This window comes from Hydractinia symbiolongicarpus, chromosome 12 (genome assembly GCF_029227915.1).
Source record: "Hydractinia symbiolongicarpus strain clone_291-10 chromosome 12, HSymV2.1, whole genome shotgun sequence".
Taxonomy (NCBI): Eukaryota; Metazoa; Cnidaria; class Hydrozoa; order Anthoathecata; family Hydractiniidae; genus Hydractinia; species Hydractinia symbiolongicarpus.
Genome location: NC_079886.1, coordinates 19,924,303 through 19,951,939, shown reverse-complemented (window position 1 = coordinate 19,951,939; position 27,637 = coordinate 19,924,303). Strand labels below are relative to the sequence as shown.

Sequence of the window (27,637 nt, the reverse complement as noted above, 5' to 3'; positions counted from 1 at the left end):
CACGAAATGCACTACAAAGCTCACGGAAACCCCGTGGATTCGTCCACGGTCTTCTAACTAGTTCTTTATAATAATAATCCGTATTCTGCTAAAAATATTTGCACTGCCGGATTATTTCAGATACCTTGCAGAATAATTATCTTAATGGAGAACATCTAAAGACTGGTAGTGTTAATAATACTCGTATTTTGTCTGTTTCTGCGCAATTTTGTAGTCGTGCTACAGAAACACCAAATAGCAAGTGCGTTATACATTTATCGACTTTGTTGTGACAGGGAAATATCTTCTTTTTTTCCACGAGCTTACAGCTGCAAGCAAGTAACTATATATAGTACTAGTCGATAAAGACCCGTGGAAAAATCTACTTAGGCAATAAGACATTGAATAAGTTGGTTTGCTGACGTCAGCATTGCAAATCCATAAAAAATTGGCAAAATTTAGTTTATTCGTTGTCTGTGACGTGTAGAGGTTGAAACGCTGAACAAAATAATATATAGGATCATATCTTTTCTACGAACGACTAAGGAAGGGTTTTAAAATTTTGCTGACGTCAGCTATGGCCCGTTAAAACGCAAAAAAAAAAAATTTCAGAAATTTATATCCCTGTTACCTTCATCGTATAGACCTTGAAACGATGATCAAGAAAAGGTATAGGATCATGTACTTTTGACAAACGGTTGCAGAGATATTGGGGTTTAAAGGTTTTTTGATGACGTCATCAACCCGTCCATTCCGAAACGGATTGGGGAACCAGGCTTTGGAAAATTACCCAAATTGGTCCCAGGTGGTCTCTAGTTACCCACGCGGTGAAAAAACATTGAAATCACCAACTCGTTTCCAAGTTATTTGGCCTCAAAATTTTAGGTGCACTGTAATGGCTTCATTAATTTAATATAGGATATTGACGTTAAAGTAGTGCTATTTTCGTCGCGCCCTAACGTCAAAAAATTTAACATATTAGACATAACTTTTTCGGCAACATCAAAGGAAAATAAGCATATCCACTTTGCCTATTACAAACAGACACAGTCTCTGTATTATTATAAGAGATCTGTATACCCCATACAAAGCTTTATATTATTATCATTGCTTCTACAATCCCAGTCAAAATATGTTGACACAAGACAGTTAACTTCCAAATTCGCCATAGCAAGTCCAAACTTTAAAAATGTGCTTATTGTTGCTGACGTTAGCATGGCCGGGGCCTTCGTGGGACCCGACGTGGATTATTTCGGTGTGCGGGTGTGCTAGAGAATGTGACTAGCAACTTTTCAATGTTGTTTGCCTAGCCTATATGCGCGCAAAAACAATAGCGACTGCACAGCCGGCCAGCCGCAGAGCATTCATTGTGCGACTTTTTTGTTCGTATTAAAAAAACCCTCTTTGTGTCAATATTTTTTGTCTTGAAATGTAGTGAGAGAAAGCTTTCCAAGGAATTAAAAACATGGACCACATTTTGAACATTTAAGAAAACCTAAGTATGATGCTTAAAACCTTTTTGAACCCCTTAATAAAACGGCGATCATATCATTCCCACGTGAAATTTTGGTGCAACGAGTAAAATATTCGAAACATCTTATAAAAATAGCGCGGGAACAAAATACTTACTCTCTTCTCTCTCTCTCTCTCTCTCTCTCTCTCTCTCTCTCTCTCTCTCTCTCTCTCTCTCTGTTGTCAATATGCTAGCGATAAATTCTGTAAGTGTATATTTATGGAACTATCAGTAGTAAAATATGTGTGTATATACACCATAGATGTATATGTTATGTAAGCCTCACGTATATGTATTCACGTAGCATCATACACCATCATCTTTCTCCTCAGAATTTCATGTGTGATAATAAAATCAAGTAGATATTGTTTAAATGTAATAGGCAAGGTATGAGTAAGAAAAAAAAATGATGACGACGCAGAAAATATTTGGTGTAGGAATTTCTCATATGCGAAAAACATAAAGGGTATTCACATGCGCTTGCATCTTGAGAGATCTGAAGTTAAATTGATAGAATCTTTCTTTGTTTAAAGCTGATTAACTTAATTTATCTCTTCTGGGTAATAATGGAAAAGAATGATAAACACGCAGTTTGAAAGGACGTCATTTTTGTCTACTTTTAACATGCAAGAGTTGAATTTAGATATTGTCTACTATGAAGAGATATGCAATGTGTCGGCTAATAATAAACAGCGTCATAGCGACGAGGAATTCTTATAAATTTTCGCAATGTATGCACGTAACATATGGGAAATTAGCTCTGAATTGGACGCTTAAAAATATTGTATGGACTATAATTGATCGTTAATCTCTTCAAAATAGTTTAAATTTCTTGACACACTATTTTGAATTATGTCGTTAAGACGATGATGAAACACACTTAGGCTTCACCGTGTTCTATTATGAATATTTAACAGTATTTTTCGACACATCAGTAAATGTGTAGTGGTGAAAAACCGTCTTTCTCTTATGAAATCAATTAGCTGCAATTATTGAAGGCATTTGTGTATAATTGCAAGATGAATTGTGTAATACCTCGCACATTGTATGTAAGCATGTTTTTGGAGTATCTGCTTATTAGCAGTCCTTCGAGCATGGGTCATCTTGTGACCATAGTAAGTGACGAAAGTGTCATGGGAAATATGTCAAAGTTCAAATCAATTTTCCAGAAACAAGGTACACATGTAATCTAATTTTACATTGGCGTTGTTGTTGGCGCCATCACTCTCTGTATGATTCCCCTTACGCTTTCTTGTAGTTGCTGCTCAATATTTTGCATGTGAGTGAATGGATGAATAAATGATTAAACAAAAAATGAATGAATGATTGAATGAATAAGTAAATGAACAAATGACCTAATGTATGAATAAACGAACAAATGTTTGAATGAATAAATGAATGAATAAATGAATAAATGAACAAATGTTTGAATGAATGAATGAATGAATGAATGAATGAATGAATGAATGTGATTGCATTCTGACCTAACTTTTATTTACATAAAATTTTAAAATTAAGCACATAAACAAAACATATAACATCACAGCATGGAACCGTTTACTTTTTAACTCTTATGTTGATGTCAATATTGATTTAATTCCGCATGTGGTGATACAAAGGAAGCAAACATGAACCACAATCTAGCTTAATACTTCATGATCTCCAAAGATATTCGCCCCTACCTTGTTTATATTTTACACGGCTTAATATCAAGACAATAATTCCAAATATAAGTATGTCGTAAAAATCGACCTAAAGTGAATATTGCGCAACGGTTTTGCAGTTATTTTTGGCTTTCGACAGGAAGTAAAACCTCTGTTTTAATCATAACAGAGAGATGTATGTTTCGTTGCGTTCGATTCGAGGTCAAGGATAATCGGAAATAGGCGAAATTCGTGTGTCTGGTTGAAAATAATCTTTTTTTCAGCACATGTGTACGTTGCACATTCCACTAGTGCGACAAATACCATGTAATGTGAATCAGCTTTTCACTTTTCCAGTAGGAACTATTATTTAAATAAAACTTTCGTTAATGATGTACTAAATACTTAATCTTAGTCCCTCATTTTTTAGATTTTAGAAGTACGTTTTACTTTGGAGGAAGCTCCAAAGTGCTACTATAACACTGTACTGAATTCGCGATCTATTTATGTCCTTTGATATAATTGTAAGGGAAGACATTCTTGTTGAGATTCGACCTTTTTGCTATCAAAGATTTAGGCTACAGTGAATTGAAAAACTAACAAGTTAGATGGTTTAAATACGATACAGCTGTCTCTTTCTGATAAGAGATGCTTTATAGCAGTCCAGAACCTGGATGACAAAAATGAATGGATTACTACCAACACCACTTAACACAGGAAATTAGCGCACGTGCTATTTGTTGACTTTTGTCATTTATTTTTAAAAACTAACGACGTAAAACAGCTACTGTTCTAAAACCACAAACAATTGATCAATAATTATCCAGACACATCAGTCAGCAATATCGAAACAGTAAAGTGAGCTAGTTGTAACACATATCTTCTTACCAGTAAACTCCAACGACAAATCAATCTTAGAAGAAAATATTACAAGAGCATTTTCTAAAATCTGTAAACGCAGAACTCCGAATGTAGAAAACTTAAAACTTAAAGGGACTACAAAACAGCTGATGTTTTCGACTTTAATGGCTTACACGAAAGTCGAGCTAATGCCGGTAGAAAAGTTTATCATAAGCGAGGACTAAAACAACAACTTAAATGACCTTAAATATCACATTAGGCATCCAATTATAACTGAGAATGACAGAAATTTTCATACATATATTGGACATCCATGATTTATTCGATATAAGTCCTTACCTTGCTTTTACCTCAAAGTTTCTAATAAAATAAAATTCACACTTTTTGACCTTACTAGCTAGATATATCCTTCGGTATTATACACAGAAACATATGTTTATTGTACATAAAGCCAGTCTAAGCAATAACAATGACTTTAAAATCTTTTTAGAGGTATTAATTAATTTCTTAAAGCTGGTAACATAGCATTTTTTCTAACAAAACAGCTCCTCATGTTGTCTCTCTTCCTTGTCAACGCAAACTTTCGATTTACTGATATTTAATATATTTTATAGGCCGTAGCGCCAAAAAAGAAGTCATGTGGTTCTAAAGTGTGTATGATTTCTTGCACCTTTACCTGTTTCCAGGAGATGAATAATGATGTGGGCCTAAAAGATATTAAAATTTTCCGCCGCCCCCTGACAGTTTTTTCTTAATAACTTCTTAACGCTCTGTGCATGGCTTGCTTAGACTGGCTCTATGTACAATAAACTTATGTTTTTATGTAAAATTCCGAAGGATATATCTAGCTAGCAAGTTCAAAAACAATACTTACTGAGTTTCAGTATTTATCTTTTAGACACCTGCATGCCAAATTTTCAGATCCCATGCCTCTCAGAGGCTTTTAAATTGGCTATTCATGACTCAAAACTACCCCTAAAAATCTCTATGAAATCTTCATAACTGGGAAAATATAATAACTCTTTAGATTATCCTTAGAACTTGAAACTTACAACACAACTTTGTTTCATTAAGAAGAATCATTTTTCATGTTTTAGACACGTGATTAATCCGATTTCCCCATTTTTCGGATGTTACCCGAAAATCTGAAAAATAACTTATATTTAGCTTTCACAAACTTAAAACAGAATGCAAAAATTCGCTCTAGAACTAAAGTAATTGAATTCTATGCAGACGGTGCATTTTGAAGAAATTTTAAGCTTTTGATGACGTCACACAAATGTGCTGACTCAAGCAAAAATTTATTGCCGCCATGTGACTTCCTTTTGTGACGTACTATAGGTGTGCCAAGTTTGATTCAATTTAAAACAAGCCTATGAAAAGTTATTGAGGGGGGGGGGGGCATAATCCCCCAGGTCATAATATGTTCTAAAAACCCCGGACCGAATAGGGTTAAAGGATAACAGATTTATGGTGTTCCAAAATGTTTCAAAAGAAAAAAGTAAAAAAAAATTTTTGGAATTCTCCCTTGATAGCTAAAACTTGTGATATTAAGTATTTACCGGATCCTCTATATTCGTCATTCCACAAATCAATATATTTTTTTGATTAGAATAAAATGACAGAATTTTATGCTGAACATATTTGGCACGATATGTTGCCATTGTTAGAACTGTTTGGTCATGCTCTTAAACTAGTATGCCAAGTTAAATAATACACTCAAAAACCAAGCTAGTTACATTCAGTAAAAAAACATTAGAGTAATGAGTGTGTTAGAATAATTCGAGAAAACGAAAGTACTAGTATAGCTAGTCTAAAAAATTATTATATTTAATATATTCAGAATGTTTATATAGGCGAAAAAAATTTAAAAAATAGATAAATATATAAAGTACAGTATTCTATCTAACTAAGGACACTCTGAAAGGAGGAGACCTCTGATTAGCTAGACAAATTACTTTTTCACTAATCGTTTTCTGGTCAAAGTCTCATAAAAACTTTCTAAATTGCGGACTTCTAATTAGCGGATACCCTAATTAGCAGGCCATATTTTTTGCACAAAAGAGTGACTCTGGTTTTTTTTTTCTTCCCAATTAGCGGACTGTCCAAATACATTAGGAGACAGCAGAGAACAACAGAAAAAATTAATAGTTTTTCAAATATTTATTTATTTGAAACACTTTGAAACTTTACAATCTAACTCGCTTTTATAGCTTCGATCTACTTGATTATCCATTTTTCAACTTTTCTTTTCTATGGAGCAGTAAATAACAGGAATCTGCAGACCATAGCCACATTCACAATTCAATCTCTTTCCACTAACTTGGGCCGTAATGGAAGTGTTTGGAACTTTCAAAAACAAGTATATTTTAAAATGTTTTGTGGCACATGTACAATAATGCTTTCGTTTCGTAAAGAATCAGTTTTAATGATTGCTATTGCATTTTTGTCCACCTCATTACATGGCTCATGTCTGCATTTAAACATTCCCCCCACCAAGGGGGCTCCAGATGCTCATGTAGACATCATATCTTCTAGCAAAAGAATCTTTCCAATTCTTTTCGATATATATGGGTAGTAGTTATTACCCAAATTACACCCTCCTCGACTTTATTTTCAAATTCAAGACTTACATTACAAAACTTTCCAAAAAGCAGACACCTCCAATTAGCGGACACTTTGCTTTTGCATCAACGGTGTCCGATAACTAAAGAGAATACTGTATACCAGAACAGAATTGGAAAGGGACATGAAGAAGTTGTAACTATCGTCTTCGACTTCAAAGTTACATCGCTATATTTTGAGAAGGCGGGACGGGGGTTGGTACTGTGAGCAACGTGCCATTATAATGTTGATTTAACGGCCTAAAAGATTAAATTCTGTAAAATAGTTATTTGTTTCGACATTTCTCAGAAACAGACCCATATTTAACTTATATTTACACTTAAATTTTATATTTTACTATTTTAAATATATATCGCAGAAAAATTGTCAGCCGAAATTTTTTCTCCTGCAGTATTTCGCCGAAGTTTTTTCGGTTTTCCGCCGAAAATCCTTCGTATTATAAACACATAAGCTATAAGCTCAAGTTACCAAAAAATCAGTCTCAGAGACAGCCATGAATGCAAGAAAGCTATAGGAAAAAGATTCATTCCGTTTTTTTCTTTCAAAAATTAGTTCTGTCTGTTTCAACTGCGCTGAAAAACAGGTTAAAACCAAATTAACTTTTGTTTCCACTTCAGTTGTTTGTTCTTTTCTTTATTTCATATTCTACATCAAATTTGGCGTGTTTGATTGGTCAAAGCCTTTACACTACAGTGAAGCAAGAAATTATTGTTGCATGATGAATTTACAATAATTTTTACAATAATAAAATTGCATTTCATGCACATGAGAAAATCATATCGTGGTCTCAGATAAACAAATGATTCTGGATTTATTCCTAATCGAGAAATATTAACACAGTCTGTGTTGTGAATAAACATAAGATTATCATAAACATGTTATGAGGGTAATTTCGGAGAATGAATAATGAGGCCGAAGTTAAGTTACCTGGTGCTGACAAGGGAGGTAGAGTCAGTACCTTTTATCCGTCCTTCTAGAGTAAAGCCATCATGTATGTCACATATTCTAACTATCGCTGATATTCCATAAAGCGCCTATATTCTAGTTCATTTAGTATAATGTTTGAAAAGATTTACAAGACTACCCCACCGCTCTTTTCCTTCCCCTCATTTAAGCGCCACTATCAATTAATCTCCTGCAGAAATTAAAAAAATTTGTAATTTTTCTCGGTGCTAATTCAAATTACGATGAATTTAAATGACGTCGGTAATTTGGGGTAGAGCTGCAGGAATTTTAAGTGTAATGAAACTTGGTAACCGACATGCCAATCAGTAATAGGAAATACATCGTTGATAAAGATCATATGGGAAATGCTGGGAAATAGTCGTCCAAATGTTGTTGGTTGTTGGTCATTGGTATCGTAAGAGAATTTGAGTCAGTACATGGAACTTCATGCGGTGAGTGACGATAATGATGATAATGACAGAACCGAAGAAAAAGTTGGAGAGGATACAAAGTTATCATGAAATAATACATATTTTACTTCATGATAATATGAAAAGAACTTGTTATGAGCGAAATTATCTTCTAGCAATTCGTGAAAGTTGTCATGACTTGTGGTCGCACCTTATATCAGTCTGTTTTAAAAGACTGTAATTTAATCACACGTACAGTATTTGCTATAATAAATCTGTAATAGACACGTTTGGTTGCGTTGAGATTGATATTTCTTATCAATATATTGAATCCAATCTTTTTTCCACCTCACGTATGTTACATCTTCTACGCACGTTCCATTAAAAGTACAAAAACTTATTTAAAAAAAACTTTAATAATTTTCCCTCAAGCTGTTTTATCCCCAGCTAGCTTTGATTCGTACATGATCATACCATGGCAAAATCTGACCTCTGTAACGGCGACGTGCTTGACCAACAATCTAAAGTGGGTATGCGTGACCAAAACAAAATGCACAAACATTGCCTTAAGAGCCCTTAGAAATTTCGTAGGACGTGGTTACACAAAACAGCATTGTTTTCTTTTTCATGCAAACAAATCGACAATGACAAGTTGATTAGCATTCTCAATGTGCATAGAATTCTTTTGACGTCACAGTAGTGAACACGTAAATGCCATGGGTGGTAGGCCACTAAGAGCAAGGATGTGATTTCTATTGATATGGTGAAGAATTAATTCAGCCACCTTATCCTATGATAAATGTGCACATCTGTAAGCCATGGGCACAAAGGACAGTTAGAATAAAAAAAGGTTCATGTTAGTTGTAATAAACAATCGTTAATTACAAGCAGCTAATCGCCAATAAAATTAGATACAGTGTCCGGGTTCTGATTTCTTCTTCTTGTTATGTTCTAGAAGTTCGTTCCAATATTTCAAAACCGCTTACGTCTTCGTGATAATTTTGAAGTGTGAGAAAACTCACTCAATTTCAATTAGTGAAGATAATATTTTACAATCGTATCGCCACTGACTACTCTTCTTATTCGAAGTATAAGCGCGTGCTTAATGTGTTTTATCAGTATTTTGTATCATGTTAATGTATACCAAAGATACCGTTACGAGCCAAAAAATACAGTCTTCAAAGAAACCGCTCCTCATGCTTTGTAATGGAAAAAACCAAACAAAGAAGTTTTGTGAAGAAGACAGCGCATTCATGGAACAATGGTGTTTAGTTAATCGAGTGTGTTATTTTTGCGGGAATTAATTTCTGCGGGTCATAAAAGCCAGTTTCACATGTATAATATTTTCTGATATATAATTTGTGGAATAACGTGAATTTATATGTGCACAAAATCCAGGTTTTCGCGCGCATCTACCTTGCGATATATATAGCACCCTAACACAGCTTTAAAAGAATGACAACAAAAAATAATGAAAACATGTCAGGGTTATCAGAAAACGTGATAATCTGATTACACGAAGGAAACTTGCGTATTCTATTAACACCATTTTTTTGTACCGACAGATGTGTAGTGTCAGCCAAAATTATTTTATTTCCGAAGGCCTGCCAGAATTAAAACTTTATTGCTCACGACTCTGTGTTTATGCGAGGTTCTTTTGTTACAAACTCGGATACTCATCTAGAGAAACAGAGTTTCGTGTCGGAAGTGAAATTAAAATTTTTCATTGGGGTCTCTTGCTATATTTGTGACGTGTTTTTCATGACTTCAGAAGGAATAAGAAGAGTCACTTCAGAGTTCATCTCAAGTCGCTTAAAATAAAGATTTTAAATTATATTTAGCGCTTAAAATTCATATACACGATGTTCATTCATACCAGAAATAAAAACATTGCGCATGCGTATAAAGCCACGTGTAGATTTCGCAAGTCATTCTCCTCCCCAGAGCTCTTTGAGATTAAAACCGAGGTTTATTTCAAAGAGCTCTGGGGTCGAGAACGATCACGAATCAGCCTCTAAGATCATTACAGAAAAATATAAAAAATATTTTTCTATAAAATAATATGTTGGTTATGCTTTGCCACACCTTACAAGTATGAAAATTTTTAAGAGCAAAGAATTATCTCTTCCCCAATCCTTCGAGTTTTAAAAATGCGGTAGAAGCAAAAGATACGAAAAACATTTCTGATGAATTCGCTATTTTTTAACTTCAGAAAAGCCGCTGAAACAATTCACGGCCCTTTTAAAACATTCTACGCATCTACTTTAAAAAATCGTTTGGTGAAATATACACGCTCTTAACTTTTAAAAAAACCTTGTTAATAGTCTGCCTAAAACTTCTTTTTTCTTCAAATTGCAAACCTCACTAAACTAATAGCAAGATTATTATAACATGACCTTCCCAACACTTGGAAAGCTTGTACGTGTACTATTAGTATTACATTTTTTAACAGAAAAAGGCAGTATCGAAAAAATAAAAGCGAACCAGTTTACAGTGATGAATTAAAAAATCTCTTACTTTTTCCCAATCGATTTATACCATTCTTATTTGGATGAAAAAAATTTCCTTACGAAGTTTGGACATTTTAAAACGCTTCTTTTCTCTGATACTTCCAATTTTAAGAATAGATGCTCTTAATGAATAATATAAATATTATATCATATGTCACAAACAAACGAGTTTATTCTAGACTACGTTTCAACAGTCAGATAGAGATGCTTTTGCTTTTGTAAATTTTAATTATTTAGACGAAAACGTACAAAACCAACCAAAAAAGTATAAAGCACCATATCCTTGTTCTCACATTTATCTCGACCTGAAAGCTGCTCTGTTGTACTTATAAAAGACTGTACGTTGCTAGCACATGGAATCTTACACGGGGATCCTGTCTGCATATCCGTCGTGAAAATTTCCGGCATCCCTAACTCCCATGTTAACATAAAGTAATGAAGTTTACTTGGATGTAGGTTATTACTATGATTAAAGGCGTGATTATATTGCCACTTTTGATTACGAAACTGCCGGTTTTTTAATTTACCTCACAGACAGAGGGCATTTTTGTAATACTAGAGTCCGTGGAAAAATGCACAGGTTCGCTGTTTCTCAGATTTTCGCCCGCCTCACATATTACCGCATGGTTATTTTATGGACTTTGCCCGCCTGTGAACAAGAGGTAATGAAATTAGTCAGACGGGGTTTCCGTCGTACATATTTTACGCATCAATCTTATGTGCAATATGTTGCACAAAGTAATTAAATTGATAAGACGGGGGTCAGATCTCTACTTGTGATTTTAAATAATACATCTGCTTTTTCCTTTTACACGCATTGGAATCGATCGTATCGATAAACACGTAAAATAACGGTAACATGTTCTCCCGCAACACGTTTGGACGTAAAACACGACTGTAAATGTGGCTAAGTACAGTTTAGACAAAAATAGTCTCTTCGCGACGTTTTTTCGTTAAAACAGTCCCAGGTTTGTGTTGAGCTTCCGGATGGTTCATGAGATCGTTCGGACAGGAACTAACCTGAATAAGACAAAAACAAAGCAATGTCACTTCCGGCTGTTCATTTCTGACACCTGTAGACCTCAAAACCATATTCCATGAAAAACAAGGGACTGTCGAATATCCTCCATGCCTAACACCTCTTTTTTTCTCTCTTTTTTTATCTGGAAAATTATTCTAGTTCACCAGTTCGACGTAGTGAAAAACAGTGAGAGACAGCGAGAGATAGTAAGAGACAATGAGTGGGACATAGTGAGACACAGTGGGAGTACCTCAGGAGTACTAATTTTCACGGGAGAAACAGTGGGATATAGTGAGGAAGGGTGAGACACAGTGGAAGATAATAATTACATTGTTACATTTTGCGTAGGTAAAAGCCAACAAATAAGAACTTACCGAACTGTTTACCAACATCTGTTTAAGATCATAGAAAACTTCGGAATTGTCCTGCGTGAGGAAGGTGACAGCAATACCACTTTTACCAGCACGACCTGTTCGACCAATACGATGGGTGTAACCTGAATGTAAAGCAAGGGACTTTTAATTTTGCGCATCTTTATCGTGCATTTAATTTTTTGGGCATATAGGTTTAGCAGCCATTTAAGTTTTGCACACTGCTTTCGGTAATATGTAGAAAGGAAGCTCCATTTAAACATCAGAGTATCATACATTTTAAAAAGTTTAAGCCTTAACTTTATGTAAAGGGATCGTTTCTTGTGGTTGATTGGCGCACAAAGCTTCAAAAGTTGATACGATTCGAAGGTACTGATTTTATGACAGGGAGGGGAGCGAAAAACCACTTAGATTGTAGGGAATTCAGTCTGCTTTCAAAAAAACCGGAATAAATTGTCCGGAAATTACTAGATTTCAAGATATAGCCTTTCAAGTCACACGTATGGAAAGGGTTACTGGTGCTAATTTATGCGGAGATTTAGTTGCGTGCTTTTTGTCGCGAAAATATGTATCCGTGAATTATTATTTAAAGAAATTAATACCAGCAAATGACAAAATGGCATGCTGAAGCGAAAATCGAACCATTAAAAGTGTACTTGTGTAAATGTTTTACTGTGAAAAGGGATATTTTTTTTTAAAAAAAATTTACGTTCGCGAAAACTAATATCCTCGAAATATCTTCAAACAATCAACAATTAACCGCGATCTGACGACACCAATACAAACCCGAAATTCCTGACATTTTTTCTAACATATCAAAGAAATAAATAATATCCCTGACATTTTGACAATAACTTTTGGCTTTCCTGATCTTTTGGAAGGAGAGTGTGGATACACAGTAATGTGGGGAGACAAGGTAACGATAATTACGCGGAGGACATGACATAGTCCTGATAAGGCATACGATTGGGTCGTTGACATATTGTTGCACGCAGTGTTGCGTGTCCGTTTGTGGCTTGCAATTCTGCCGACTGTCAACCGAATCCTGCTTCCTACCAGCAATATGGTTTTAATAACACACTAACAAAACTGTTTGAACTCTTTAAAAGGTAACTACTCACTATCAATATTTTTAGCCATGTCGTAGTTAATAACCATGGAAACATCCCTAAAAAATACATAAAACAATTAAAAAAACAATTTCACAGAGACAATTTTATGATAGTGAAGCAACGGTGGTACGAAACGAATGAAAAAAAATGGTAAGGAGTGCCAGCCGTACTTAATATCGATACCACGCCCAGCTACATCAGTGGCGACTAAGATATCCTTCGAACCATCCTTCAGACTGTTCAACGCGAACTCTCTAAATAAAAAGAAGAGTGAAGTGTGACACACTGAGAGATAAGAAGAGAAAACAAAGATAAATTATGTCATTAAAATTACGAATACTGATAAAGGGTATCAAAAATAAACAGAAGACAGTCCTTACCTCTGTTCTTGACCTTTACCACCGTGAAGAGTTGTCGCACGGAACTGAATGAAGAAAAGTTATATGCATGGGAAAAACGCAAACTAAAAGGTATGGTTTCCATGAAATACTATATTTGTATTCCTAATTACTACTTTCATTAACCATGGCTTCGGATTTAGTTTAACTCAGTTTTTAAATGTTTTCAGGGATATAGAGAAATGACAGCCAACTTCTACGTCAAAATTCTAATTTCGTGGATCGTCCAAGTAATAGGCAACGTTCGCCAACTACAAAATGACACGGCTACGAATTCATTTTATGATTCCATAGTTTTTAAATTTTACGAAATAAGGATTTCCTAAAAGGTCTAAAACCTTTGAAAAAATTCATGACTTACTCCTTGCTTCTCCAGTGACCTCGCCAAAACATCAGCACCCTAGAAAACAGCATCTCAAGATGATGTCGTAGACGAACAGAAAGAAAATAAAAAATGCACGTAGCTGTTGCGTTTTATTGTTAAGGAAAAAATAAAAGCTTAGCACCATTAACGATTTACGCATTTTTCTAAATTCCTTTTGAAGACTCCGAGTTGGTGACCGGATTTACTTGCATTAACCCAAAAAACCCCACAAAATTAATAGCTTTTAATCTCATTTTTAGAAGTATTTGTAAGAGTCTTGCAGTTTGGGAAATAAGAATGCGTTGTAGCTTTCCTAGGTAAGAGTCACAATAAACATTAGGGCCTTGGAAGTCACCAATTAACTTTCACATTAATAAACATTTCCCTTTACACACCACCGCCAACAACGGTGTAAAAAACAACGATCTAACACCAACTCACCTTCTTTTGGTTGACGAACACAAGAATAGGAGGTTCTAGTTCAGAGTGGAGAATTTCCAATAACTTCTTCCTATGAAAAAGAGAAAACAGAGAGAAATGTTTATTGAAGGTACACAGCGATTCAGAAGGAACGAGTGAAATCATCAATTATAAACTAGTAATTTTCCAAATTCATACTTCTTTTGGTTTTCGGATACCATGTAAACTCTTTGTTCCACTCGATCAACCGGTTTACCTGTGAAATAATCAGTGTTACAAGTAACCTCCAACAAGGCTAAATGTTCCCAGTGGTTCATTAGGACATGACCTTTTAGAAACTGCTGAAAATGGTAGCTATAAAGCGGCTACCATGTTTCTCGCGTGTAATACAGCTGAAGTATGCTTTAATTCTGTTACCGGGAAAAAAATTAAAAAAAGCAACACGAAATATCAAACAACACTCCAGTAATGAAATGGCATGGGCTGCTTCATCCCATCAATGAAAAAAGGAAAACAAACAGGAATTAAGAAGAAACTATCAACATACCAATAGATCCAATGTGTACAGTAGCAGGACGTCTAAAAACACGTAAACAATTCCACAATTACCTTAAGGGAACTAATTTTCGCGAAATTAACAAAAACTCGCGAAACTCGCGAAAATTAATTCCCTTAAAGTACTATATATTCAAATGACTATAAAAATAAACAGGTAAAAAACGAACATACCTTAAATATGACCGCGCTAAACGTTCAACCGTGGGAGGCATAGTAGCTGTGAACATAACAGTCTATGAAAAAATGTTTATAAGTTCAATATAATAATCTGATAGACAAGAGGTTTAATTGTATAAGACATAACATAACTCGCTGCAGTAACAGAATTGGAGTATTGAGGCTGTTTCTATGTTGCGTCAATTGTAAAACAAAATGAAGTTGTTGTTTTAGGCCTGTTAGTTTTAATTCAATTTTTTTTATCTGCTTCACAAAGAAATAATTCTTCTTGTTTCACATTTCGCGTGTGATTTCAAATACGAGCGAACTAATGATAACCAAGCTTTTTCGGCCTGGGGAAACAATTTTTTTGCGGGTCTGCTACTGCTTAACACATGCAATTGTCAGGCATTGCTTTAGAGTTCACAATGAATAGATTTGTGATAAAAATTATTTGATGAGCAAATCCCCAATGCCATATTCAAAGACAGTTGACAACTACAAAATCCGACAAAAAAAGATATGAATTATGTAATTTGAACACAAAGACAGTACTCCACTCAAAGTAACAACCATTGCATTTTAGAGAGAACTATTAATAACTCAGCAAAATGTCAAAACTAAAAAAGAATCGAAACAGTCACCGACAAAAAAAAACCTAATCTTTGATAAGTCCTGAGAAATAAAAACGTCTTAGCGGTAAATCTTTTCACACTGTTGGAGTCTTAAAAGCAAAAAAGTAACAAAACTCGGCTACCTGTCGAAATTTATCCTTCGATGTCAAGTTTTTTGCAATAACGTCCGGATTTTCAGCGTCGTCTGTGTCGGGTTTTAAATTGGTGACAGGTAAAAATTCAAGTATGCGTTGCACGTCGGGCTCAAAGCCCATGTCAATCATACGATCTGCTTCGTCCATTACAACGTAAGAACACTGACTCAATACTAGGTACCGATTCTCTAGGAAAGAAAAATTTCTAAATATAGTATAGTATATCAACAGATGTTGGAGAATGCTCGAATCTTATAAATATATCTGAGCACACTATGCTGCACACCATATTTCATGTAATGATGCCGAAGCCTCGATTAATCAAGCATGCAGCCGCTGCATATCTCTTCTTGAATTTCTTGTCGTGCTACTGACATAAGAAATAGCAAACGCGATATACTTTTATCTATTTCTTTGCGTCTGGCAAATTTCTGTTAATTTCTCCAGGGCATATCACTAGTCTTTAACATTGCAGAACAGTGACATGACTGCGCCAAATTTGCATGTTTTGAAAAACTTAAACAAGTGTTAGTTACCTTAGTTTTAAAGGCAAATGCTGATGGTGAATCATTTCGGATTTTAGGTTATTTGGTTAAATACTTGTTCTGGGAATATGCTAATTGTATTTTTCAACTTGCGCGACTTTAATGGCCCTCCGGCGTTAATTAATATTTTGCATAGGCGCGCTATGCAATGTGACTAGCAAATTTTAAATGCTCTTTGCCTGACCTACATATGCACAAAGGTAGCGACTTTTCAGTCTGCCGGCAGCAGAGTACTGACCATTAACCTTTTAGCCGTGCTTAACAAAATAACGAAAAAAGTGTCTTTGTGTCATTAATTTTGTCCATGATTGTAATCTTACAGACTTGCTATAAAACAAATGGAAACAAGGCATACCTAATACATCTATGAGACGACCTGGTGTTGCGATAACAATCTAAAAACAGTTGTACAATTATATAACTATCCTTTTAAATAAAAGTGCACCTGTTTCCGCCATTTTAATTCTGTCTAACATTCTAACCCTGTTTAGTTTGTATATTTGCCAGCTGTGTTAACCTACCCCTTTATGCAATGTCCAGAATCAAAGAAGAAATAAGAGGCGAATATTAGATTTTAACTAAATAGATGAATTGACCACTCACCTCGCAACCTAGACGAAGTTGAAAGCCTTGTTCTTCCCTTGAAAGCTGAAAAATTTAAAAAAGACACGAGATATGGTGCTGTTAGTGTTCAACTGCTTAAAACAGCAAATATGCCACTACTTACACCACCGATGACTGCAACAGTCCTGATACCCAACTTTTTCGCGAATTTGTTTGTTTCTTCTTCAATCTAACACAGAAAAAAAAGGAAAAAATAGAAAAAAAGGCAATAAAAAATATCAAAACGATACAACATACTGCATAATAGTCTACACGGCAATTTATACTTCCTGATTTTTGTTTTTGGATTCAACATACCAGCAATCAACAAATATCTCGTTTTATCAAGTATTTTTATACTGTGGGAGACCTCACTGTCGTCAAAGAAAAGTAAGTGAAGCACGTCTTAAAAAGAGATCATGGTTTAGACCTATAAACCTTGATAGAAATCTGTGCGTCTCTTGTCAAAAAGTACAGAAGACGTCTTATCATGGTAAAAAAATACAGTAGCGATATTGTTAAATAGGAATAAACTAGCGGCCACTATTCTTTTATTCTTTTAACAAAAAGTTAAAGAAAGTTACCTGTTGTGCTAACTCCCTGGTCGGAGCAAGAATAATTGCAAAGGGACCTTTGTCACTAACAGAATTTCTAAAAAAAAAAGAACACGGACATCCATTTATATTGTATCGTTACACCATATCGTTACACCATATCAACCCGTGCGTGGCAGTGATTTAAGTGCCAAGAAATGGCACTTAAATCACTGCCACTTCAGTGACTTACACGAAAGTCGAGCTAATGGCGGTGTAAAATTTCATAATTACTTAGGACAAAAACAACACCTTAAATCATCTTAAATATAATATTGTGTATCCAAATATAACTGAAAATGAGAGTAATGTCGCACACATATTGGCCATACATAATTTATATAGCTAAGCACACCTTGTTTTTAACTTACGTTTTCTAATAAATAAACGTAAAACTTTTTGAACTAGCTAGCTAGATATATCCTTCGGTATTATACACAGAAACATAAGTTTATTGCACATAAAGCCAGTCGAAGCAACAACAATGACTTTAAAATCTTTTTAGAGGTATTAAACACTTTTAGCGGCTACTAACATAGCATGTTTTAACAAATACGGCTTCACCGTGTTTTGTTTTGTTTTGTTTTTTTAAATAAAATAATAAAAAAAGTAGCAAATTCATCAAAAAAAATTAATTATTCATAATCAGGTTGTCTAGACGGTTCTAAAGTGTGTATAATTTCTTGCACCTTGACCTTTCGAGTGATACGTTTATTACACGCCATTCTTTCGAATGTGCAGAATTCGTTTGGTAGCCCCTTCAAACTGTTGCAATGTTAGAACAAGCAGATATACCACAACTATCTGCACATGCGCAGTTGTAGACATACCTGTCTGCTTCTGGTAGTCCAGTTATCCATACTAACAAAGGAAGGACGAAAGCGGCTGTCTTACCACTACCTGTAGAAATGATAAAGATGAGTTAGAATAAAAGATAACATTTTGCAAAACTTTTTTTTGCGGGGCAGTGGTTCCGTTGGATTATTTTATTTTGCTAAACATATTGACTAGATTTTCCTGAAATTTTTTTGCAGATAAGATTTTCATGACTGACTTTTAAAAAATGCTGAAGATTCATAAACTAAAGTAGCTTTCAATGAAGGGAATTTTAAATAAAGGTATGAAATATAAGTATAAAAAAATTAAAAAATTTCGGTGCAAAAATTTGTTGTGGATGACCAATTTTCAAATTTTCAGGGGAACATATTTTTGCGGTTTCGGATTATATCCGAAAAAATATTTTGTTCAGTGATTTGTAATGACGAAGAAATGTTTTTCGAATAATTACGTTGACATCCTTCGATTTAGCTTTGCGTACAGATCTATATTTCAAGAATTATTGCATCACAATTTTGAGCCATACAACCACCTAAAGATGTTTAACCAATTGTCTACCTGTTTCAGCCACGCCAATAATATCGCGGTTTAACAATCCAATTGGAATGGCTTGCCTTTGAATCGGAGTTGGATCCTGAAAATATCAAAATTTTAACAGATAATTATAACGCAATTTTAGATTTAACTTTAAATTACCACACAAAAAAATGTCAGACAAAAGAAATGTTTTTTTAGGAGCAACGAAAATTTGTCTAACAAATTATTTACTAGAATATTCACTTAAAAATTATTGTATAAAATACAGTTTTTCACTGTCTCTCATTAAAAGTCGTTGTAAAAAGCGTAGAAAAGAAACTTTAAGATTGGATGAAAGTGACAAATTTTTTCTAGGTGAGAAACATTTTGTCTGACGAAAACTTTTGCACGTTGGAAAATGATTGGTAAACTTATTCAAATACGTTGCTTCACGTATGAAAACATCAATACTAACTCACCGTGTAACCTAACTCGTATATCACATCTAATATATCCGTCGGAAGACTAGATTCTCGCCAGTAACGTATAGGGTTCGGTATTTTGCCACCTAAGACGCAAAGGTCAAAATTGTATAAAAATATATTTTTAAAAACAATTCTTTTTGTGATTGGATGAACTAAAATTATTTAAATAAGCAGTTTATTGAAAACCAGGCTATAAACACTTTCTTCCAAGACTTCTCCCTTAGTTACTTCCTCAATATTTTAACCCCTCGTGGTTGAATTATTTCAATTTTATTTTAATTTACAAGCTTATCAAACTTGAATACACTGCTGCATTGTCAGTAAAATTCGTTCTCTTAAATACAGACCTTTTGCAGCTATGTTAAAGTCTTCCTTAAAAATACGCCAATCTCTGTCAGCCATTTCTGATAACTCTTTCTTTGCCCAATGTCTCTCTTTCAATGCTAACTTATCTTCCTTATCCAACAGTCTCTTTTTGTTCTTTCTATAAAACAAAACAAATTATACTAACACGTACATGCGACTTCGAAGTAGTTACATCAAAAAAGTCATTTTCAATCATTCAGCTGACCAGAATGACATTGACATGCTATTCTTTTATAAGAAACACAATTTTACTTGAGCCACGTTGCTCAACCTTCTGTATTTCAAGCTCAAACTGTTTCTTGTTGTCTATCTATACTTGGAAAGACCAAATTCATGTATTTGCTTGCTCAGGCTGATATGCCAATCGAAATCAAACATCTGTTTGATCACGTTTGTTGTTGTATAAAGCTTGTATAATTTTTTGAACAAGTCAAGTCTCAGAAGTGTTTATAATCCCGTTGTTTGTCTCTGCTTCTTAGGGGTTGTCTAGCTAATTAATTGGGGTGGAGTGCAAAAAATTATGAAAAAAAAGCGTAAGAAATAAAAGAAAGATTCATACAATTCTTGTGTTTTTTCTGACTCTGTCCTTCGTTTCTCCATTAACTGTTCATAAAATTTGCTACTTTTCTTTTGCGTCTAAAAATAAATAAATAATGATAACTAAAATTTCGTTTCCACACAGTCTTAGTTCATACTACAAACGCCAATAATTTATTGCAACAAGTTTAACTCGTGTGAATTGAGCTTATCTTAGAGCTACATAATACGAATTAGAATCTAACATAAAGCTTAGTTCACACGAGTTAAACTTGTTGCAATAAATGGTTGACGTTAAACGAGCTTTCACAGTAGAGCACGGTGGAGTCATTTTTTATAAGAGGAGTATAACTCATAAAACATTTAGCGGTGACCTGTGAGGAAGACTAAATTCCCGCGTTTATCTGCTCAGCTGGTGCATCAATCGAACTCAAACTCTCCTTTAAATTACACGTGATCGACGTACGAAAATTCCAGAAGTTTTATAACAATGAAAATTTGAGAAACTTATATTGTATGATAGTCCCTGTGATTTGTCTTAATTTTTAGACTCACTTCCGGTTGGTTGTTGCTTGCAAGTTGTCTCGTTTTTTAAAAAATATGAGCCTCTTGTTGCTTATAAAATGTTGCTTAAAAAAGGTGTGTACTAATTTTCCCATAATCTAAAATTTCAATTTAAACTGTTATTTTTACCAAAAAAAAGGTAGAAGGTGGTAGCTATACTTTAAAAAAAAACATACAACAATTACATAATTGTTGTACAGTTTCCAGAAATGTTTCACTGCCCCAAATCATATTCCATAGTAGTGCTACAAAATCATTGATAGTAGGGCAAACAAAATGATATTTTAAATTTTATACCTTCACATCAATTCCAGCTTTTTGTCCTCTGCCAAAAAATTGAGCTTCATGTCTTTCCCGATACCTAGTTAAGATAAAATAAAAATTTATACATGGCACACAAAAAATTGGCGATACGAGTACAGTTGGAAAGAATAAGAAAGGGTTGCAGACGAAAAGAGTGGCAAGATAATTAGCAAGCAAGTACACTCGAGATTGTGAGTTAAACACTTACAGTTTGTTATAATCCTGTGATGTATCCTCACTAGCGTCCCAATCAAAAACAAATTTCTTGTCATTTAAACGTCGAACTTTTTTCTTCTTCTTAGCAACACCAAGATAACGATTCTAAGTGGTAAAAAGTAAGTTAACCATCTACTCGAAAATTTAATAGAAACGCCCTAACAAAAAGAGAATGTTGGAGAAATATATCAGGACCTGCATGCTACAAGGCACGGGAAGGTTTAACAGATTTTTCATTGAACCCTTATATGCCATTATGCAGAATTTTTTCCAATTAAGATAGGAAAAAAACTTTTTTTTAGTTATCTGGCCATATAAAAGTAAATTTTAAGAATGGTAGAGGTTACTACAGAATGTTACACTAACTCGGAAACCTTATCCTTTTTTACTAAATCTATAAGCGGATACTTTCATAGCCTGGTTATTCACAAGATAAAAAAGTAAAATGCTACAAACCTTTATTGCTTCCAATTCTTTTTCTCGATCTCTGCCCTACATATTATATTAAATATTTAATTCGCAAATTTTATTATGTTACAAAACAATGGATGTATTTCCAACAAGCCATAATACTTACAGTAAGAACAACCTGCTCCACCTTTGTTTCCGTACCCTAAAAGATTATCATTATAACAGTCATAAATAAAAATTGCAAGAAATAATTGCTAAAAAGCTTTTAAAATACATTATTAAATGGAAACTGACAGGTTTTCATTTTGATCTGTGAGATACAAAGCCTGAGGTTAAAAGTACAGACCAAGCTTGCGGCTTGATGATGAGTAGGAACTTATTTGCCCTTGACCAATAAATTCAAAATTTAAATTTCTTTTTTTCGGTGAAATAGTTTTAGATGAATGTGTGTTATGAAATCTAATAAATATCTGACAAAATGGAAGTTTTATTTCTTTAAATTTTTCTGGTACCATTTTATTAATGGTTTTACAAACCGATTGGTATACCTTCATAAAAAGCCTTGTTTAAATAAGTTGTAAACCAATCAAATCATCTGATTTTTTATACCAAACTTGTTCAGTCAGGTAATAAAACACAGTTGCCACTCCCTTTATAGTTGAGAAGATTTGAGAACATCCAATGAGAATTTTCAAGTATATTTTTGAAAAGATAATAATAATTTTTTTAAAGCAAATTGAAGACACTTGAGATTTCCATAATTTTTGAAAAAATTAAAAAAAATTGAGAAATTTCAAGGTATTGCCATGAACTATTTTTGTAGTCATGTAACATTTCTATGCATTTAAAAATTAAAAACATCTGACACACTATATATAGTTTTGACTCACAAAATTGTACGTCATAAGCATCGATTTAAATTTAATAATGAGTTGCACAATAATGACTATCAATTTTAGGGCGATTTTGAATGCCTCTCGATTTCTCAGGATTGTTTTGATAGAATGAATAGCTTTCAGATAGAATGAATAGCTTTCTGAGGAAGCAATGCAATTTTAAAATCCTTGAAAATGGCCGGTCTCAAAAGGTTACAATGACATGAATGAAGTTCTTGATGTCATTTTTGATGATGATATTGACTCAAATATTGAGCTAAAAGGTGAAATTGATGCATCCTCTGATTGTGTTTATGGTGACATCCATATGAATATCCGTATGAAAAGGAAGATAATGCAGAAATTGAACTAGCTTATAATTCTATTAAAAAATTATTTCCTTATAAGTAAAATAAGGTTACCTCTTTTTTGGTTTTGTCCTTATCTCTATCCCTCTCTCTTTCACGTTCTTCATATTCACGTTCTCTTCTGTACCTATCACGATATCGATCACGGTCATAATCATCTAAGGATAGAAGCAAGGTGAATAAGTTCCAAGCACGTGCAATGAAATCTTAAAATTGTGTAAGAAGTTTGGGCGAAAGGGGTTGACAAAAAAAATATTTTTTTGTCAGACTTGTATTGGCTATTTAGAGGTGGTACTGCAGGAAGGTTAAGTTTTTCTACAAGTTTTATTGTGAGCATTGTGGAAATGGTACAATAGACAACGAAAATTTCTGGCCTTAAGAGGCCACGAAAATTGTTCCATTCCCCCATTGTTGCCCAAAACTTTTAAATAGTGTAAACGATTTTTAGTTATTGAAACGTATAAATATTCTACGAATATCTTTTTCGGATTTTAATAATCATTTTTTACACAAGAAAAGAAAATTTACTTCACAAGACTTCACTTGTGTGCCAAGTTTATGCTGCCATGTTTGTTATTAATAGTAATCAAGATAAATTATGACACTGACGTCAATAGTGTGATACATGTCATACCAATCTTGTATCCAGCACACATTATCTGGCTCAAACAGAAAGAAACTAATTTTTTAAATTTTTGCAGAGATGAAGGTGTCTGATGCAAGGATTTGAGACCAGAGATTGTAGCTAGAATTTGAAGTTGCTTGCAACCTTCAAAGTCTTTTTAGCTCTATAAGGTACTATCAATGGGGGAAAAGCACATGCTACAGGCAAGTTTGCCAAACCTTGACATGCTTGCATAATGGAGGATAATTCAAGTAGGACATAAAGTCAACAGAAACTTTATGGCAAGAGAGTGATGCATGCATATAGAGGTCAGAAAGGGTAAAACGAGTTTTTCTTTTTTGTTATTACTATTTTTCCCTAATTTTTACCTTAATTTTAGATTGTTACACTAACAATGAAATGGGGGCAATAAAAGATCGTTCATTGTTACTCTTAGGTAAAATTGAGGTAAACAAAATTTTGTGGCCTGTAATGAATACTTAAAAACGTCTGTTATTTAGGTGATATGTTGGTTAATAGAAGAGGTTTTAGAAGAAATGTTACATGCAGGATAGATTCTGTTTGGAAAACTTTCAGAGTTACTTCCTTTGTTGACACAGTCTTGTCAATTGCTACTATGTAGGCTGTATAAGGGCTGTGTTAAAGTGTTATGTTGCATGGTAAGGTTACAGTAAGAAAATGGAGATTCTTGGGACACTTGGAAAGATTAGAGTAGGATAATTAGTTAGTGTGTACTTTAGAGATGTTAAAATTCCAAGGGCAAAGCCCAGAGGAAGACCAAGAAAAATCTTGTGGAAGGTTCTAGATCAAATTTTAGGTCATTAATAAACCCCGTCCAACCATACTAGCATTAAAAAAATGGATGTTGAGCCAAGAAATATACTCCTGATGAAGAAGAAAATCATTACCTCTGCTTCGTTCAGCTTCTTTTAGTAATTTTTCTCTAGCATTTCTTTCCTCCTAGATGAAATAATAATTGCAGTAACATTAAAACATTATACATACATAGAATAGTCTTATCTTTATTGGGTAGATGTTTAGATGAGGTCTTACAACTTATAAAACGCAACTCTTCCTTTATTTAGTTTGACATGTTTATAATAACATTGTTGTGTTTTTTATTACAGCGTGGTCCCAGACTTTAGGAGACTTTAGGTTTTGAAGTATTTTGAAACTAAAAAATTGTATAAAAACTGTTCTTTATTTAGGTGATTTTGCCAAAATGTAAGAAGAAAATAAAGAGTTACTAATATAAAAGCCTGTTTTTGTATACCAGAGCTTTATAAATTGTATTTAGGTAAAAAATAATTCACCAGTCAATATGCCAAAACTTTTGTCACATAAAACAGAATAAAAAAAACTACGACGTCCGAAGTTGTTTTGCATTTCGCCAAACTTTATGACACCGTCAACAACGTGTACAGGCCTCTAAATCTGTAATATGGCCTTTTCGCGCCTAATAAAGGCTTTACACGTAAATCACATGGTTCCACGTCTCTGTGCAGGTTCCCATTGCTCTAATCATTCCAATCTCAATGGAATACGACGTCCCAAGTCGTTTTCCATTGCACCATGGCTTTATAACACCGTCAACTACCTGTACAGGCCTCTAAAGGCTGTAATATGGCCATTATTCGAAAAAAATGGATGTCACCATAAACAGTTTTAAGAGATTTAATGAATCAATATTTTGACTCCAAATTATAGGTTATAGGTTAGTATAACTTTGTAACAAGGTAAAAAAAGGATTAATTGAATTTATACAGAATATTGGTAACATGTTATTGGGATTGTAAATAACAACCGGTTATTATGCATAATAGCAATAACACTAACAATAACTATTATAGATAACATACCTGCGGAATATATACATAACTTCTAATTGATCATAATGACCCGTAACATATATAACAAAAAATATTATAAAATTGATGTTATATGAAAGGTCTTTAAAAATTAACCCTATTTAGACTAGGCTTATTTGGGCTCTGTATAAATAAAAATTTGAACAATGTCATGCAGTCCAAGATGTCATTATATATTATGCTTTATTGGCCTCTACTACAACTCACGCACCTCAATTTTCTTTCTTTTTTCTTCCACTTGCTGCTGGCGCTTTTTTATTGCTTCTGCAGCCCGCTCCTCTTTTGTCAAGAACTTAGGCTATAGACAAAACATTGTCATAATTAAAGCTTACAAAATAAAATAAAAAAGCCATTAAGATAAGTAGTAATTTAGCCAATATTTTTAAAATTACTGTCATTTAAACTATTTGGTATTACTGTTTTGTTAATTTCAGGAACATTTTAGGAAAAAAATTGTTCTTTTTTGAATATTTGCTAAAAATTTAATTTTGCAAATTTTAAGGGGTTCATCCTTGCCTGCCTGTTCGCATGAAGTAATGAAATTTACTTAACCAGGGTCTATTACTATAATCATATAGGTGTGATTATACTGGTAATTACAATTACACAAAACCCCTGGTTTTAAATTGACTCACAGACAGACAGCAAGTATTATAATACAAATAAATAGATATACTTTTTCTAATGCTTTTTTCTCTTCATTTCTCTTTGCAATCATCTCTTCAAGTGACAGAGGCTACAAAAGACATGACACACATTATACAATTAATATATAATTATAAAAAAAATGAAGATACCCAGAAAAAAAAGGAAAAATGAGTATTTTACTTCACGTTTAGTAGGGGCTGTCCATTCCCCTTCCTCCAGTTCTTCAGTTGCCAATTCATTTTCCAACAACCTAATAAAAAAATTTATGTATAAAATCCAAAATTGCTAACACATGGATTGAAACCATGTGCAAAACTTCCAAGATAATCGTTCTTACTTCTTTTTCTTTTCCATTCTAACTTCTGTCCCTTCTTTATCATCTCTATCTCTTGAACGAGATCGATGACGTTTACGATCTTTCCTATCTCGTGACCTGGAACGTGATCTATGTTTATGTTTTTTCTTCTCTTTCTTGTCTTTCTCTTTGTGCTTGTGTTTATGATGTCTACTCTGGTCATCCCGACCTCTGTCCTTGCTGCGCTCATCAACTTCTAATTCTCTTGCATCATTTTCAGTATTTGTCATTTTGCTGTAACAAGTTTTTATTTTCTAAAATATCAAGTATTACTAAAATATAAAAAGCTGATTCTAAGTAACCTGACCCCTCTTTACACACTCAATAAATTGGCTAGGTTGACATTTATTTTAGATATTTTTGACATCACTAGCAAAACATCTACAGTACAATCCGAATCGCGCTAAACAACTCCTTTTCCTGCTATTCAGAAGCTATTTAATCTTTTGTTTATAGTAATGTCTTTAATGATTTTAGTGAGAGCTATGTTGCGAGTGATTTAACAAACGCTTTGCGATAAAACAATACTGTAATTATTTTCTCATAACTGCAAGTTTTATTGTTAAAACGTATTGCAAGTAATGCAATTTAATAATTTGTTAACTACGCTAAAAATTAAAATAAATGTTTTCGTATCTTTCACACTTTCACACTATTTTATTCTATGCTATTTTTAACTTATAAATGTTTAAAATTACACTAGCTAAACTGTAATACAGCAAGACTTTTAGTCAATACCATATAGAACAAATAGGTAGAATACGCTTGTCGCAACACCCTCCTCCGTTATGAATTTTTAAATGATTTTAACACTGCAAAAGTGTAAAATATATATTGTCAATTTAACCATAGTCTGTAAAAAATTTCCCTATAAAAATGCGCAAAAACATTAAAAAAACATTAAAATTGCTTATTTATATTAGTTCAAAGGTACGATAGATGAGGTATGATAAATGATATGATAAATGATAGATATCGATTACATTACTGTGAAAACCTGTTTTAACGTCAATATCTAATATTAAATTTATGAAGCCATTACAGTGCACTTAAAACTTTGAGGCCAAATAACTTGGAAACGAGGTGGTGACGTCAATGATTTTTCACCACATGGGGAACTAGGGACTACCTAAGACCAATTTGGTGTAAGTTTTCCAAACCTGCCTCCCCGAATCTGTTTCAGAATAAATGGGTTGATGACGTCATCAAATAACCTTCAAACCCCAATATCTCTGCAACCGTTTGTCAAAAGTACATGATCCTATAT

At 33.7% G+C, this 27,637-nt stretch overlaps 1 protein-coding gene across 1 annotated transcript; it reads right to left on the bottom strand.

Annotated features, from left to right (window-relative positions):
* Positions 1-11,248: 11,248 nt before the first annotated feature.
* LOC130622620 (probable ATP-dependent RNA helicase DDX23) lies at positions 11,249-26,624 on the bottom strand. The gene is made up of 30 exons (XM_057438103.1): positions 26,353-26,624; positions 26,196-26,265; positions 26,044-26,103; positions 25,579-25,665; positions 24,408-24,459; positions 22,929-23,032; positions 21,798-21,833; positions 21,677-21,712; positions 21,213-21,325; positions 20,999-21,062; positions 20,160-20,236; positions 19,582-19,718; positions 19,229-19,317; positions 18,792-18,867; positions 18,227-18,296; positions 17,388-17,454; positions 16,928-16,993; positions 16,804-16,848; positions 16,556-16,595; positions 15,644-15,843; positions 14,902-14,963; positions 14,720-14,751; positions 14,371-14,428; positions 14,194-14,263; positions 13,750-13,788; positions 13,371-13,414; positions 13,161-13,244; positions 13,000-13,046; positions 11,882-12,003; positions 11,249-11,506 (listed from the first exon to the last, which is right to left on the bottom strand). The coding sequence occupies exons 1-30, from the start codon at positions 26,598-26,600 to the stop codon at positions 11,405-11,407; spliced, it is 2,397 nt and encodes a 798-aa protein (XP_057294086.1). The 5' UTR covers positions 26,601-26,624; the 3' UTR covers positions 11,249-11,404.
* Between the last annotated feature and the right edge of the window lie 1,013 nt (positions 26,625-27,637).

Bases quoted from the DNA above. Each gene is read 5' to 3' on its own strand.
- LOC130622620 (XM_057438103.1), bottom strand. From the start codon at position 26,600: ATGACAAATACTGAAAATGATGCAAGAGAATTAGAAGTTGATGAGCGC. The intron at 19,719-20,159 runs GTATGAATCTTT...TTTGTTTTATAG, and splicing joins TCAGAAAAAACACAAGAATT to AAAGAACAAAAAGAGACTGT. The intron at 16,849-16,927 runs GTAAGTAGTGGC...TAAATTTTTCAG, and splicing joins CTGTTGCAGTCATCGGTGGT to CTTTCAAGGGAAGAACAAGG.